Here is a 15,552-nt window from a genome sequence, read left to right as displayed (position 1 = left end):
ACAGCCATAGATCAGTCTCATCCGCGCACGGTTAGCAAAGTAATCTCCGTGGCATAAAAGTGCTTCGTGTTGCGTGTGTACAGTACCTACCCAATAATGAATCCCTAAGACTTGGAGTCAGATATTGTCCTCTAGTTTCATGTCCATTTGAAAGTTCTGGCAGAAAACGTGTGTTTAGTAAAATATCTCCACTTTACCACGAGATTCACACGGACAACATTCTCTGTCAGCGACGAGGCCGGAACTAAAATGACTGCTGGACTGAACATATAACCTCCTTTGGGAACAGTCTATGTTTGAGAAGCACAAACGTATGGGGAACACAATTGACAGGTGCCTTGCGATTGGTGTGGGGTAATCAATCACACAACCTGTCAATTGTGTGCCCCATACATTTGTGATTTCCAAAGGAAGTTTTGATTATGTTCAGTCCTGCACTCATTCTGGGCCCCTCGCCCGGACAGAAAGTCATACGTGTTAAGCTTGCGGAAAAGTGGAGATATTTTACTAAACACACGTTTTCTGGCAGAGCTTTCAAATAGATATGAAACTAGAGGACAATATCTGACTCCAAGTCTTAGGAATTAATTATTGGGTGAGTACACACACAGCACAGAGCACTTTTATGCCGCGGATGAGACCGATCTATGGCTGTGTATTTGGAATACATGAAATGCACAGACATTCTAGGAAATCTATTGGAATTGTAGGAGTTGAGGCATTGCAGGCCAATGTTTGTTTGTTGTTGTATTATATAGTGTGTTGATTACTTTTGACTGTAATGGTCTTATTTATTTATTTTAGAGGTATTAAAAAGGTCTTATAAGTCCTTAAATTGTCACTTTAGAAATGTGCAGATACCCGTATAGACCCCTTAACAGACGACGTCACACTGGTTGCAAGCGTCATACTGGTTACAAATGAAACCCATTCTGTAAGGTCTCGCTAGGGCGCGCAGCACTAGCCAACACACAAGAGGGGGTTGGGGTGTGCTGAAACCAGCGCACCCCAAAACAACAGTTTGGGAATTGATTGAATGAAACAATCACCTGTGCATCCAGTCTCAATGTTGGTAAACAAATAATTGGTCTATACACTTACACTGTATGTTGGTAACCAACATACAGTGTAAGTGTATAGACCAATTATTTGTTTAGGGTTAGGGTTAGGCGCGTTGCGTGCGGCTCTCTCGCGGGCACATCTTTGAACCTTCAGAGAGCTGCTTCGCGCTATAGTCATGGAAATTTAATTGGGCCCCGATGTGAGGGGGCTCATCAGTTGAGCAAGGGGGCTGTGGACCCGAGGCCCCCACCCTTCCGGCGCCCCTGTGTTGGTTTGTTTACTGTTGAGTGAGAAAACATTAAGCAGATCCCCAGGGGACAGGTATTGTAACCAGGTTGTAGTCTAAACGAGGTGAGCTCACCGGTCTTGAGGAGAGCGATCTGGTCGTTCTGGCTGAGCAGACGGAACCCTGGGATGTGTTTGGCGAACTCCACCACGTACTGGACGGCGTCGGTGAGACGCACCGAACACAACGCCCACATCTCATCTACTGACTGATATGAGAGAGAGAGAGAGACAGAGAGAGACAGAGAGAGAGACAGACAGATAGACAGACGACGGACAGACAGACAGCGAGGGAGGGGGGAGGGAGGGAGGCGGGGCCATTGACGTAAAAAGAGATGGAGTGGAAGACAGGAGAAAATACAGATTAGGGTTGATTGGTTAACAATTTAAACCAATTAAATGTATCTTTATTTACAAATCAATTTATACTTCAAGCTCACAAAAATTTCACAAATGGTCCATTTTGTTCCATTTGTCCATTCGGAACCAAAGACTAAAACAGATAATGTTTGTTCATTTTAGTCTGTTTTGTAAACGCCCAAAATACAGTTTCAGTTAGTTCATTTGTTTGTACTGCCTCATCTTTATTTTGATGTGAGTTAACTAACACGTCTTTCCAATTCTAGTTTGTTATTTTGTACGTTTTAGTAACCACTTGAACCCCAGCGTCCATATTCATGGTGGGGGGGGGGGGGGGGGGGAGACATTAGCAAAAAATAGCCGATCTACAAGCTCACAATGCGTCGCTTTGCGAGCCATTGTGAGCTTGTAGATCGGCTATTTTTGGTGGCCACAGTCCAGTCCTCCAAGACTACACAGGTTTAAGTGGTTAACTATATGAGTCCTGGATCATACCTTGTTGTGGTATTGTTGGATCTCCTCGTGGCTGAACACTTTCCATCTCAGAGCCTGCAGCTCCTCAGCCCTGTACTTACTGGTGTCTCTGTGAGCACGCACCACACTAGCACACAACTCATCTATACATGCATTATGCACACACACACACATACACACAACACACACACACACACACACACGCACACGCACACGCACACGCGCACACACACACACACACGCACACACATTTGAAATATGTCCACATAAACAGAAGTACAAGAATGCTTTGTACAAAGGACATAAACACTGCCAGTGCAGTCAAATAATGGGAAAACAGCCAGTTACAAAGTGCATATAAAGGCACAACATTGTTACATATATACCAGCCTGATCTCATCTCACACAACACGGTGAAATAGAACGGATTGAGAATTCCGTTAATAGACGACTAGAAAACCCGAAAAGCTGTGCATAGGAACCTCGAATCCCACGGTGAAATAACAGGGGTTGCAACCCGGAAGCAGAGCAGTCCCCACAACATGATTTACCATTCTGTGCCTATCGGTACAGAGCAGTCCCCACAACATGATTTACCATTCTGTGCCTATCGGTACATAACTCGGACGGCGCTGAGTAGGCTCAAGCGAACGTCGCTCGTTCGGTGGTGCCTCTCATGGCTCCAGTTCGCTTGAGACTGCGCGCCGCCGCCTCCGACATGGTCCAGAACGTAACAAAGTCAATGGAGGGGATTTGCGGCTCCTATGCACAGCTTTTGGGGTTTTCTAGTCGTCTATGTACGGAATGTCAATCCGTGCTATTTCACTGTGTTGTATGAGATCGGGTTGCACATACAATAATGTTGGCATAATTGTCAAAAACAGCAGACAACAATCATGGGTAATAGGAGACAACGCCTCCTCCTAATTGAGCGGCTTCCTATAATAGCTGATACTGAGCAGTACCTTGCTAACTGTTTGGCCCTCCTTTTGGAGAGGCCGGCCATTTGAAGGCCCCTCACAACCAACGTGTGCACGTGCCCTAGGCTACCAAACATAAAAAACTAGTTTACATCTGTAACCTATAGCTGTGAGATGGTGATATTTTAGCACTTTGGTGAGGAAGGCTTCCTCTAAGCTGTAATCAAAAGTACAGCCGACCTCGAGAAAGAACACCTCCCTAACACCTCCCCTAAACATGATACATTTCTGAGTTATTATGAAGTCAAAATAGGGAGGTAAACCCAATTCAGGTCTTTTTTTTTATTTGATCGGTGATGGAAATGTACTGTCTACGTTCCGGTGTTGCCTCTTCAGCTCCCAAAGCAAGCTTTGCTCTTTGTATGCAGACATTGAGATATGAAGTCTACCCTTTGGTCTCGTTGGCAGTGGTGTAAAGTAACTAAGTACAACTAAGAGTATTTCCAATTGTCTATACACAAATCCACTGCCCTGTGCTGCCCTGTAGGTGGCGCAATCATTACTGCAGTGTCAGTCAGCTGCCGCTGCGGTTCTGTCCGTCTGTTTGCGTTAGCAGAGCAGCCATAAACTAGCCTACTGGCACCTGACGTAGGTGGTTTGTCCCGATTTTCTGTACATCTTTGTAAAGTTAGTGTTAGTAAAAGTTAGTAAAAAGCAGGTAAAAGAGTAACGTGAGCAGTCAGTGACTGCAGCTGACTGCAATGGTTGCGCGCAGGGCAGCGCTCCGTGGATTCGTGTATACTTTTACTTCTACTCCACTACATCAGAGGCAAATATTGTACTTTTACTCCACTACAATTATTTGAAAACTTTAGTTACTAGTTACTTTGCATATATAAATGATTAAATTATAAAACATACATTAACCACTATAGCCCTATTTTATACCTGGGCTATTTGAAAATAGCCGATCTACAAGCTCACACGTTGTGAGCTTGTAGATCTGCTATTTTCAAACATTTTAGTACTTTTACTTTTGGTACTTTAACTACATTTTGATACCAATACTTTGGTACTTTTACTCAAGTACATTTTTGATTCCGGACTTCTACTTGTAACAGAGTACTTCTACATTGCATTGATACTTTTACTTAAGTAAAACATTTGAGTACTATTTCCACCACTGGTCATTGGTGTAACTTACTGAAAGGAACAGATTTTGTGAGCTTGAAAAAATCTGTTCTTTCCGACAAGTGACTCTGTCTTGCAATGGAGTATAAATGAGTTGTATCTGTAATTAAACATGTCACCTATGTTCCTCAGAGAGTGGGGATACGGAGCATACAGCTCATCCAGGTGGTCGTAGGGTCGAATCCCCATCAGGTCAGGAGACGCCTGTCTGGAATCATAGCCTAAAACACGAGGGAGGGACATTTATACGATGACAATGACAATGTGTCATTCACAGTGGTGGAAAAAGTATTAATACTGCAATGTAGAAATACTCTGTTAGTAAAAGTAAGGTATTCAAAATGTACTTGAGTGAAAGTACAAAAGTATTGGTATCAAAATGTACTTAAATTACCAAAAGTAGAAAGTACTCATTGTGCAGAATGTCCCATTTCACAAGTTCAAAATGTATACAAATCGCATCGCGATGCATTGTGAGCTTGTAGATCGGCTATTTTCAAATGGCTGAAATATATATATATAGGGCTGAAGTGGGTAATGCAAGTTTTGTAATAATAATCAAAATCTGCGAAGTAACTAGTAACTAAAGTTTTAAAATAATTGTAGTGGAGTAAATGTACAATAATTGCCTCTGAGATGTAGCGTGTGTGCGCGCGCGCGCGTGTGTGTGTGTGTGTGTGTGTGTGTGTGTGTGTGTGTGTGTGTGTGTGTGTGTGTGTGTGTGTGTATGTGTATGTGTATGTGTATGTGTATGTGTATGTGTATGTGTGTGTGTGTGTGTGTGTGTGTGTGTGTGTGTGTGTGTGTGTGTGTGTGTGTGTGTGTGTTCCAGTGTGTGTGTCCACCTCACCTCTCCCGTCAGAGTGGCCATCGCTGTCCCCTCTGCCCTGGGTCCTGGTGACAGGTGACAGGCTGGCACTGCGGTGGTGGTGATGGTGGTAGGCCACGCCCGAAGTCTGGGACTCTCCTGGGGAGTACAGCAGGTAGGAGTGCACCTCGGCGGGGTAGGGCAGCAGCTCGGCACAGGCCTCCCCGCTGAAGGGGTAGGCAGAGCCGGGCACGGGCTGCAGCAGAGGAGGGCCGGCGTTGTGGCGTTGCATCTGGGATGGAGAAGGGTTATTATAGTCTTCAGTAAAAGTATCGATACTGCAATGCAGAAGTAAAAATCCAGAATTCAAAATGTTCTTGAGTAAAAGTGCAAAAATATTGGTATCAAAATATACTTAAAGTACCAAAAGTAAAAGTACTCATTGTGCAGAATGTCCCATTTCACGAGTTCAAAATGTTTTTAAAAAATCATTTGAAAATAGCCGATCTACAAGCTCACAATGCGTCGCATTGTAGATCGGCTATTTTCAAATGGCTGAAATATATATGGGGCTGAAGTGGTTAATGTTTGTTTTGTAAAAATCTTTGTAGAATCAAAATCTACAAAGTAATTAATAACAAAAGTTTTCAAATAATTGCACTGGAGTAAAAGTAAAATATTTGCCTCTGAGATGTAGTGGGGTAGAGGTAAAAGTATTGAAAATTGGAAATACTCCAGTAAAGTAAAAGTTCCTAAAAATTGTACTTAAGTACAGTACTTGAGTAAATGTACTTAGTTATTTTACACCACTGATTATAGTTAAATAAAACTAACAAAATGACAAAAACTCGAATTGACAAAACATTTTAGTTAAATTAAATACAAATAAAAACGAACTCAAGCTAACTAAAATCATAGAGAAAATGTCCTTACTTTGTCAATAGGCATTATCTGTCTCCGAAAATAGTGAAAATAGCAGATCTACAAGCTAGCTCACAACGAGTTGCGATGCGACACATTGTGAGCTTGTGGATCTGGTATTTTCAAAAACTTCTGAGCTCTTTGAATCTTGCCCCCGTATTACAATAAAAACTAAAACACTAGCACTAATAAAAAGTCAACTAAAACTAAGCCTTTTCACAAAATAAAAACAAAGCCAAATAGCAAACCGGCGATAAAAACGAATTAAAACTAAACTGAAATTAAAAATATTAAACAAATATATATAAAAATACACAAATTAAAACCAATACAAATAAACTATTGTAACCTTGGGACGTAGGAGGTCACACTGCACGTGACGCTGGTCCTGTTGCTGTTGTTGCTGCTGCTGTTGCTGGCGGTGACGAGCCACCTCTGCAAACAGAGAGTCCCTCTGACGCTTTGACATCCTGCCAAACTTCACCGCTGAGGAGGGAGGGAGGGAGGGAGCACAGGGTCATTTACAGTGGTGTAAAGTAACTAAATACATGTTTGATTGATTGATTGATGTAGTTTATTTAGAAAGACATGAGAATAGTACATGACAGTACATAACAGTACATGGAAGTACCTGCGAGTACTGTACTTAAGTACACTTTTGAGGTATTTCTTTTTACTTTTACTGGAGTATTTCCAATTTTCTGTACTTTTACTTCTACTCCACTACATCTCAGAGGCAAGTGTTGTACTTTTAATCCACTATAATTATTTGAAAACTTTAGTTACTAGCAGGCCTGGAATTTCATCTTTTTTAGGGGCAAGGCCACTTGGCCTTTGGCCTTGTAAATGTTTTGAGGGCACAAAGGCCAAATGCAAGGACAGTAAGGCCATCAAATAAAACACTGATATTAAGTCCACTGAAATACTACATTTAATTTAAGGGTTAAGAAATAATTTGTATTAAATATGAAGTATAACTAACTATCAGTGAAATAAATACATTTTTGTACAAACTCCTGAAAAGGAGTTGTGTCAGAAGTTCATACTAAGAGCCGTTTCACACTCGGGTCCCGGGTGCGCACTCCAGACCGCTTGGCAGGTGTTGCGCTAGTGTGAATGTTGCGTATTGTCCCCCGAAACGGATCACCGTTCCGTTCCTGAAACCACCTCCGGAGGCAGTTTCGGATCCGGATCATGCGTTTTCGGGTACGGTACGCTGCAATGTGAAAGCAAGCGTACCTTTAGACGGAAGTGGCCCGCTATTTGGAATAGGTGACGGTATATAAACTCGACAAAAACAGCCAACAAAAACACATCGCAGATCAATCCACAGGGGTTCAACCATGGCCGTAACATATCCACACCAAGCAGTATACAGCAGAGCAGTGCGCTCTGTAGGTTGGAATCCAACCTACATACATGCGGCATCCAACCGTTGGATGCCGCATGTTGGATGCCGTACAGAGTCTGTCAGCGCAGCACCGGTTTGAAAAAAAGAAAAAAGACGCACTGACATTCCATAGGCTAAATCAATGCATTTTGTGATCGCATCGCACAACTAATAGCCTACTAAAACTAACGGGGAATACCAGAAAATAATAATATTTTGACATACGGGAGAAACGGTTGGTGCGGATATTTAAATTGGATAAAATAATTATTGCGGTTGGATAACGGGTGGATAATTAATTTGTACATGCTGATTCGGATGACCATGAGAGGCCATCCGCGCATCTCTACTACATATCTTTGCTGTTAGGAAGAAACCCTGTATCCCATATTGCAACTTTTAATGCTTTTTCATCATAAATGAATGCCCTATTGTCACACAGTGTCACACAAAAGTAGCAAAAATAGCCAAGCTACAAGCTGAAAATGCAGTGCAATGCGACACATTGAGCTTGTTGCTCTGCTATTTTTGATATTACAATGTAGAGCAGATAACCACACTGATCTTGCATTGGAAAATATAATTTTTATTTTAAATATGAACAAAGGCAGGAGATGCACGTCCCCACAGTTCTTTTTTACACACAGTGCTGGACCCACAAATCATAAATAAATAAAAATAAAAAGGTGAGTCTACACACAAACTGCTCTACAGTCTTTTTAAATTCTAACCAAAGCTCTAAAGTTAACTTTTCTCCCATGTAGGGCCAATAAATTAATACATAAAATAAGGAGACTCTTTTGATTGCCTGAGTTATTTCAGATTTTTTGCAGTTTATTGCCAGAGATTTTTCATTGAAAAAGAAAAAGTACTCAGGAGCTGAGATACAAAATTTTAAAGTTTTAAGTTAACAAGGAAGTGGATAGGAGTCTAGATCTTCGACTAATCATATCTCCTTGGTCTTTGGGTCAAATTAAAAAATTAAAAAAATATTATTATTATTTTTTTCCTTAAAAACGAGTTAACTCGATCTAGGCAATCAAGTGATGGATTTTAAAAACGAGTAAAAACGAGTTAACTCGTTCTAGGCAGTCAATGTGTTAAATAACCAAAAGTGAACTTTCTCTTATTATTATTATTACTTTGGAGACTATGGCAAGCGCGATCCTATCGCACACCTTCCTACATGACCAGCTATGGCTTTGCAGTCCAGAGGATGAGATCTGCACGTAATGCGCGGATTTCGCAGATTAAACAACAGACAGGCAGCGTTGCGGAATGCGTTTGTGTCAACTGTACTTGTACTTTTCTTCATAGAGAAAAAGGAGAGCACAGGGCGATTATATATATATGATAGTGAACCGATTGCTTTGATGGTGAATTAATCCCGTTAATCGATCACTTTAATTGCTTTGATCGTGCAATCAGTCGATATGATAGTGAATCAATCACTTTCATATAGTGAATCGATCACTAGTACTGCTTTGATAGTGAATCGATCACTTTCATATAGTGAATCGATCGCTATGATAGTCAAGCTCACTTATTACACCCTACTCAAAACATTCTCTGAAATGAATATAATGGTAAATGGTGCATTTATCCAAAGCGCTTTACATTCACACACAGATGGTGGAAGAAACCATGCAAGGCACCAACCTGCTCATCGAGAGCAATTAGATGTTCAACGTCTTGCGGCCACTTCTACACTAACTCTGGGGGAGCCCGGGATTGAACTGTGAACCTCGCGGTTACCATCAGGCCGCTCTACCGGCCACTCTACCCCTGAGCCACTGCCGCCCCTAGTATAGTTCAAGTGATGAGGTATATAAAACTTCATAAATGTTTTCACTATGCAGGCAGTTTGACAGACGCAGCAAATACTGAATGACTATAAACAAAAACTAAGTTGGTCTGTTGTGAAAGTAAACTGTAGCGTGATCAAGTAGGGCCTTAATTTACGAAAAGAGGTTTTGTGCCCGACAGCAACGATATGAAGCCTGTGTGCTCTCACCATCGCGGCTCATCCCTTGAGCAAGGCACTTCTGCAGCCGGCAGTGCTGGCATCGGTTGCGGGAGGCGCGGTCGATCTGACAGTTGCTCTGTCTGGAGCAGGAGTACGACACGCTGGGCAGCTGACTGCGACGGAAGAACCCCTGAAACAACACAGTATGGATGTGGATGTGAAAATAGCCGATCTACAAGCTTGTAGATCTGCTATTTTCAAATGGCCAAAATGTGTGTGTGTGTGTCTCACCTTGCAGCCCTCACAGGTGATAACTCCATAGTGGACTCCAGATGACTTGTCTCCACAGATCTTACATGGGATCACTTCAATCTGAGCTGAACACACACGCACACACACACACACACACGCACACGCACACGCACACGCACACACACACACACACACACACACACACACACACACACACACACACACACACACACACACACACACACACACACACACACGTTAAATCACAACCATACACACCACAGCACAATAATATAAATATATCTGCTGTCGGGCAGAAACCGGCTACTTCGTCATTCTATTCAATGGGGGACAAACCACCTAACTCCAGAAGTTGGAGTTAGGTGGTTTGTCCGACAGTTTGAGGATCCAATGGAGTTAGGAGGTTTAGTCAGAAGCGTTTTTTAAATAATTGTCATTGGTTCAATATTTGTAAAACCCACACACAGACGTAAAGGGTGTTCAATAGATGGGTTTCCTGTTTGTAAACATGAGAGGATGATGCGCGCGCAGTGGAGGGTTGAGCAGTAGAGGGCGCTATTACCCGCAGCAGCTCTAGTCAAATGTACACTCATAAAAGAAATGGTCTTCACCGGGTTTAATGAAAGTAGATTAAATGATGCAGTTTGTAATATCTTCCTTACTCAATAAAAATGATTTGTCGGAAGTTGGATCTGTTTGTATATAATAGCAGCATTATGCCTATTATGCCTAAAATAGCAGCATTATGCCTATCTAAATCCCGAAAATAACAACAGAGTGAATGGCGCTTCCGGTTCGTTCTACCACCCGCATGCGCAGATTGCGCACTCTGCTCTGTGATGACGTCGCGCGGAAACCCATCTATAGCACGTAAAAGTTGAAAAATGGAGATAGCTGGTTTCTACCTGACAGCAACGATAATATAAAAGGAAGATATCCAAAACTATGTCTCAACAGCAAGATGAACATTCCGGTGAGTTCCTGGTTTGATTCCCGGGCTCCCCCTGAGTTGCTGTTGGAAGTGTCCTGGAGCAAAACACTCCTGATGAGCAGGTTGTTTCCTCCACAATCGGTGTGTGAATGGGCGAATGTACTGCATTGTAATTGATTTGGATAAAGACGCTATCTAATGCACCATTTATCATTTATTTAGTTTTGGCAAAAATATAGGACTAATAAAACATCTTTAGCCAGAAGGAGGCAGCATTGAGTGGATGTTGGCTGTAACAATATGACACATAATGTTAGGTTATCAGGAGACCAGAGGTGTAAAGTAACTTAGTACATTTACTCAAGTACGTACTTAAGTACACTTTTGGGGTACTTTTACTTTACTGGAGTATTTCAAAATTTCAGTACCTTTACTTCTACTCCACTACAATTATTTGAAAACTTTAGTTACTAGTTACTTTGCAGATATACATTATTACATTTTAAAACATATATTTACCACTTTAGCCATATTTTATACATAGGCTATTTGAAAATAGCCGATCTACAAGCTAACAACGCGTCGCGACGCGTTGTGAGCTTGTAGATCTGCTATTTTCAAACATTTTAGTACTTTTACTTTTGGTGCTTTAGGTACATTTTGATCCAATACTTTTGTACTTTTAGTACCCCCAGGGGTCTCTCCATGAATTCAAGGCTTCACGGTGTGAGTAATTGATAGGGAAAAACTGAGTACTTTTGGGGGTGAAGGATCCTTTAACACCTCAGCCTCACCAGGATCGACGACAGGACCAATAGATGGGTTTCCTGTTTGTAAACATAGAGGATGATGCGCGCGCAGTGGCGGGATGAGCCTGTAGAGGGCGCTATTACCCGCAGCATCTCTGGCCACTGTACATTCAGAAAATAAATGGTCTTCACCAGGTTTAATGAAAGTAGATTAAATGATGCAGTTTGTAATATCTTCTTTACTCAATAAAAATGATTTGTCGAAAGTTGGATCTGTTTGTATATAATAGCAGCATTATGCCTATTATGCCTATAATAGCAGCATTATGCCTATCTAAATCCCGAAAATAACGAGAGAGTGAATGGCGCTTCCGGTTCGTTCTCCCCCGCGCATGCGCAGATCGCGCACTCTGCTCTGTGATGACGTCGCGCGGAAACCCATCTATAGGCTCTATGGACAGCAGCCATATTGTAAATAAATCGGGCCTCTCTCATACTTCCTTCACAGGTGTTACCAATGATACTAATGAAGGCTCTGTTCCATTCTGGGCAAACAGAGTCAGGCTGTGCTGATATTGTGCATGTTGGCTCACTGGAAACACTCTGCTACACCAGTGGGTCTCAAAGTGTGGTCCAGGGACCCTCATGGTTCCTTGAGGGGGTTCCAAAATGGCCCCTTACGGGTGTGTAACTCTGAGGCCTCCTACACACATTTAAAGCACTTCACGCATGCTTTTCGCATGCCTCGTGGGGGGGGGGGGGGTGGGGGTGAAGCCGTTTCAATTCATTCCCTATGGAAGTCACGTGGTTTTGATGCGCTGACTTGTTGCATGGGGAGGAGGGGTGAAGCCGTGAAGCCATGCGACAAGTAAGCGCATCAAAACCACGTGACTTCCACATAGTCCATGAGCCAGACATTAGGGCATGCCCAAATAAGGGCATGTTTTCCTATATAATGCCTAATTTGCATATTTAAATATGTGTATAAATAAATCATTGTCGCCATGTAAGTAATCAACTGGGGAAGTTTCATTATGATAACTATTTTTTAAATGTTTTTTTCACCTGTCATGTACTTGGGAAAATAACAAAATGTGTGATAACTATGAAAAAGCTACTCCTGTGGAAAGGTTATCATATATTTATTTACTTATATTGACCCTATGAACAATTTAATATAGGTTTGGTTTTGCCCACTCTTTCGGTAATCATTGCTCAAATTTGGGGCTCTGGCTCATGGACTAATAGGGAATGAATTGAACCCCCCCCCACGAGGCATGCGAAAAGCATGCGTGAAGTGCTTTAAATGTGTGTACGAGGCCTGAGAGTGTACAAATGGAACCAAATGGCCCTTTACCAGGTGTGTAACTCTGAGAGGGTACAAATTTGTACACTCTCAGAGTTATGGGGGGATCCTTGAAATTAAAAGGTTTGAGAACCACTGAGCTACACTGAATGGAACAATGTAAACGATTGCATTTTTTAATTTGAACTTGTTAATAGCACTCCAATCCCATAAGCCTTTACCCCGCCATTGTTTGTCAAACCGTTTCATGTTCACGCCAACTCCACTTGTGTAAGTCAGTCTGGGATGCGAGCGTCTGCCAAAAACGCCCAAATTCTAAATTGTAACCACGCTCCAACCGTGAGAAAATGAACCAACTGTTTGCATATGGTTAATACACTGGACTTTCCCTGCACAAAACCCTCCTTCAAGCACACTTTGACCAGAGTCACACCATCAAAGCAAGCAGGTATTTTCCTGTGAAACTGCCGTTTGAGCTCAAATAAAATAATAACACATCAAACAGCAGACTTTCAGGGGGGGGAGAGAAAACGTGGAATATTTTGCAAATGGAGTTGAGCGGAGAGAAAGAGAAGGTGTCAACCTCAGTGTCTTTTCAAGTGGTTTCAGCGACTTGCGTTTCGCTGTGACTCAGGCCTCTTTCATGTCGGTGTTGGTGGCAGCGCGCTGCTCTCTCTGTCTGCCTCACAAAGGACACATCTGCCAGTAATACACCCTGTCACTTACCACTGCCCGGAATGACCCCCCCACCCCCACCACCCCAACCCCCAGCCAACCCAACACACAAACATCTTATCTCTATCCCTCTCATGCTTTCATACATTAACCACTAAAGCCCTAATTTATTCTTCCTTGTGGGATGAATAGCAAAAATCGTGTTATATATTTTCGATATTCTTGAAAAGAATTTGAGAAATTTGGAAAGAATTTTGAGAAGTTTGGAAAGAATTTTGAGAAATTTGGAAAGAATTTTGAAAAAACTAAATAACAACATGCCCACAATAGGGTGGCCAGCTTGTAAAGGGGTTAAGCAATAATACACAAGAGGCCACGGGATGATAACGATATGTCATGGCTTCTTGTGTATTGTTGCAGTTATATATGAAACAATTAGACATTTTGTTGCTAATGAAAACATAGAGGTGGGCTATCATGACTATACAATGGAGAACTACAACGCTTAAGTTCCAATTTGACTGTGCTATATTAAGTTTTCTACAACAATAAAGGTACATTTCACATACAGTATTTGGTCCAGTGGCATTAATAAGTCTTAATTAACAAATGAGCACACACAGCTAATCACACACAGTGCCATATTCTAATGCAGGGGTCTTCAACAGAGGGTCTGGGACCTCTAGGGGGTCCTCAGAGTTACTGCAGGGGGACCGCAAAATCTTTGTGATTATTCTTTTTACATGAACCACTTGAACCCTAGCATCCCTGGGGTGCAAGCTCACAACGTGTCTCATGAATCCAATATGTAGAGGGGGTCCCTGCCTCATCTCTCTCTCAGCTAAGGGGCCTTTGGTTGAAGACCCCTGCTCTAATGCATTCAGGAAGAATAGTATTTATGTTGTACAGTACTGTACTTTACAGTAAAGTACTGTAATGTAATGCCTTGTACAATTATGTCATGTTCTCTGCTGTAATCCTAATAACACACACTGTTGACTTGATTGTTACGTGTGCGAGTACCATAACGCCTGTGTGTGTGTGTGTGTGTGTGTGTGTGTGTGTGTGTGTGTGTGTGTGTGTGTGTGTGTGTGTGTGTGTGTGTGTTGTGTGTGTGTGTGTGTGTGTGTGTGTGTGTGTGTGTGTGTGTGTGTGTGTGTGTGTGTGTGTGCGTGTGCGCGTGTGTGTGTGTGTGTGTGTGTGTGTGTGTGTGTGTGTGTGTTACAATCTGTAGAACGTATTCCCATGGAAGTGTGTCACACTGGCGTGTGTGTCTGTCACTGTGTCAGTGTGTGTGTGTGTGTGTGTGTGTGTGTGTGTGTGTGTGTGTGTGTGTGTGTGTGTGTGCGTGCGTGCCTGCGTGCGTGTGCACGTGCTTGTGCGTGTGTGTGTCAGTGTGTCAGTGTCTCAGCGCCACATAGATTAGCATACTCTTAAAGAGGGCACTCGGTCAAATACCTGAAAGTCACTCTCAATACACTGCATAATTATACTTTGTGTTACTATCATGCACTAATTGTTTTTCTTGTATCAGTCCCGTTGAGATACTAGATCTCTTTTCGAGGGAGCTCTGTTCAGAGTAGCAGCAATACAGAATTTACAACGAAAAATAAACGAAACATTTACATAAAACCACCATTTAAAGCATCTGTATCATTTTAGATTTTAGCTATATACAGTCAGTATATAGCAACATAAGTGTTTCAGAAAACTGTTAGGATTTAGAACAGTGGTTTAGAACAGTGGTTCTCAAAAATAGCAGATATACAAGCTAACATTTTTGAAAAAGTGTTAAATTATAATAATAACACAAAACGTCTCTGCTATGGAGGTCCCTGGAACAAAACATTTTCGGATGGGGGGTCCACGGCCAAATACACATCATTTTGGTGGGGTTCCTTGGCACAAAAACGTTTGAGAACTATTGATTTAGAAGGCATTTGTAGAATCGGCCTCAGGTCTTAATTGGTTAAAAGTGCAACAGGAACATAAGGCAGAACGTAGCACAGTAGTAGCTTACAATAAGTCCCTTGGTCAGGGAAACATGTGCCCTGTCTAATGGAGTCTGCCCTCAAATCAGTCAGTAATATTTAAAAGACCTAAGTGAGATTAGTGCAATGTTGATTTTGACAGCACATTTTTATTTAGTTTTAGTCATAGTCTTTTGAATAAAGTTCCATGTAGTTTTAGTCATATTTTAGTCATCAGAAATGTTTTAGTTTTAGTCTTGTTTAATCGACT

General features: G+C 42.0%; 1 protein-coding gene and 1 long non-coding RNA gene across 4 annotated transcripts in view; both read right to left on the bottom strand.

The window, feature by feature from the left end:
• LOC308084818 overlaps positions 1–15,552 on the bottom strand; it is a 244,260-nt gene that overhangs the window by 46,254 nt on the left and 182,454 nt on the right. The window lies entirely within an intron of this gene.
• rorc (RAR-related orphan receptor C) overlaps positions 1–15,552 on the bottom strand; it is a 35,869-nt gene that overhangs the window by 3,651 nt on the left and 16,666 nt on the right. Inside the window, exons 2-8 of one of the 3 annotated variants that reach the window (XM_080427606.1) lie at positions 9,669–9,754; positions 9,426–9,567; positions 6,371–6,507; positions 5,143–5,392; positions 4,412–4,513; positions 2,203–2,324; positions 1,424–1,556 (exon numbers count right to left, since the gene is read on the bottom strand). In XM_080427606.1, the coding sequence (XP_080283732.1) occupies positions 1,424–1,556; positions 2,203–2,324; positions 4,412–4,513; positions 5,143–5,392; positions 6,371–6,507; positions 9,426–9,567; positions 9,669–9,754 (972 nt within the window). The remainder of the gene's footprint in view (positions 1–1,423; positions 1,557–2,202; positions 2,325–4,411; positions 4,514–5,142; positions 5,393–6,370; positions 6,508–9,425; positions 9,568–9,668; positions 9,755–15,552) is intronic. The other 2 variants (XM_080427608.1, XM_080427607.1) reach the window with 2 other exon arrangements.

The sequence above is a fragment of the Gymnoscopelus braueri genome (assembly GCF_963280865.1).
Source record: "Gymnoscopelus braueri genome assembly, chromosome: 4".
In the NCBI taxonomy this organism is placed as follows: Eukaryota; Metazoa; Chordata; class Actinopteri; order Myctophiformes; family Myctophidae; genus Gymnoscopelus; species Gymnoscopelus braueri.
This window is presented reverse-complemented; position numbering and strand designations above follow the sequence as displayed.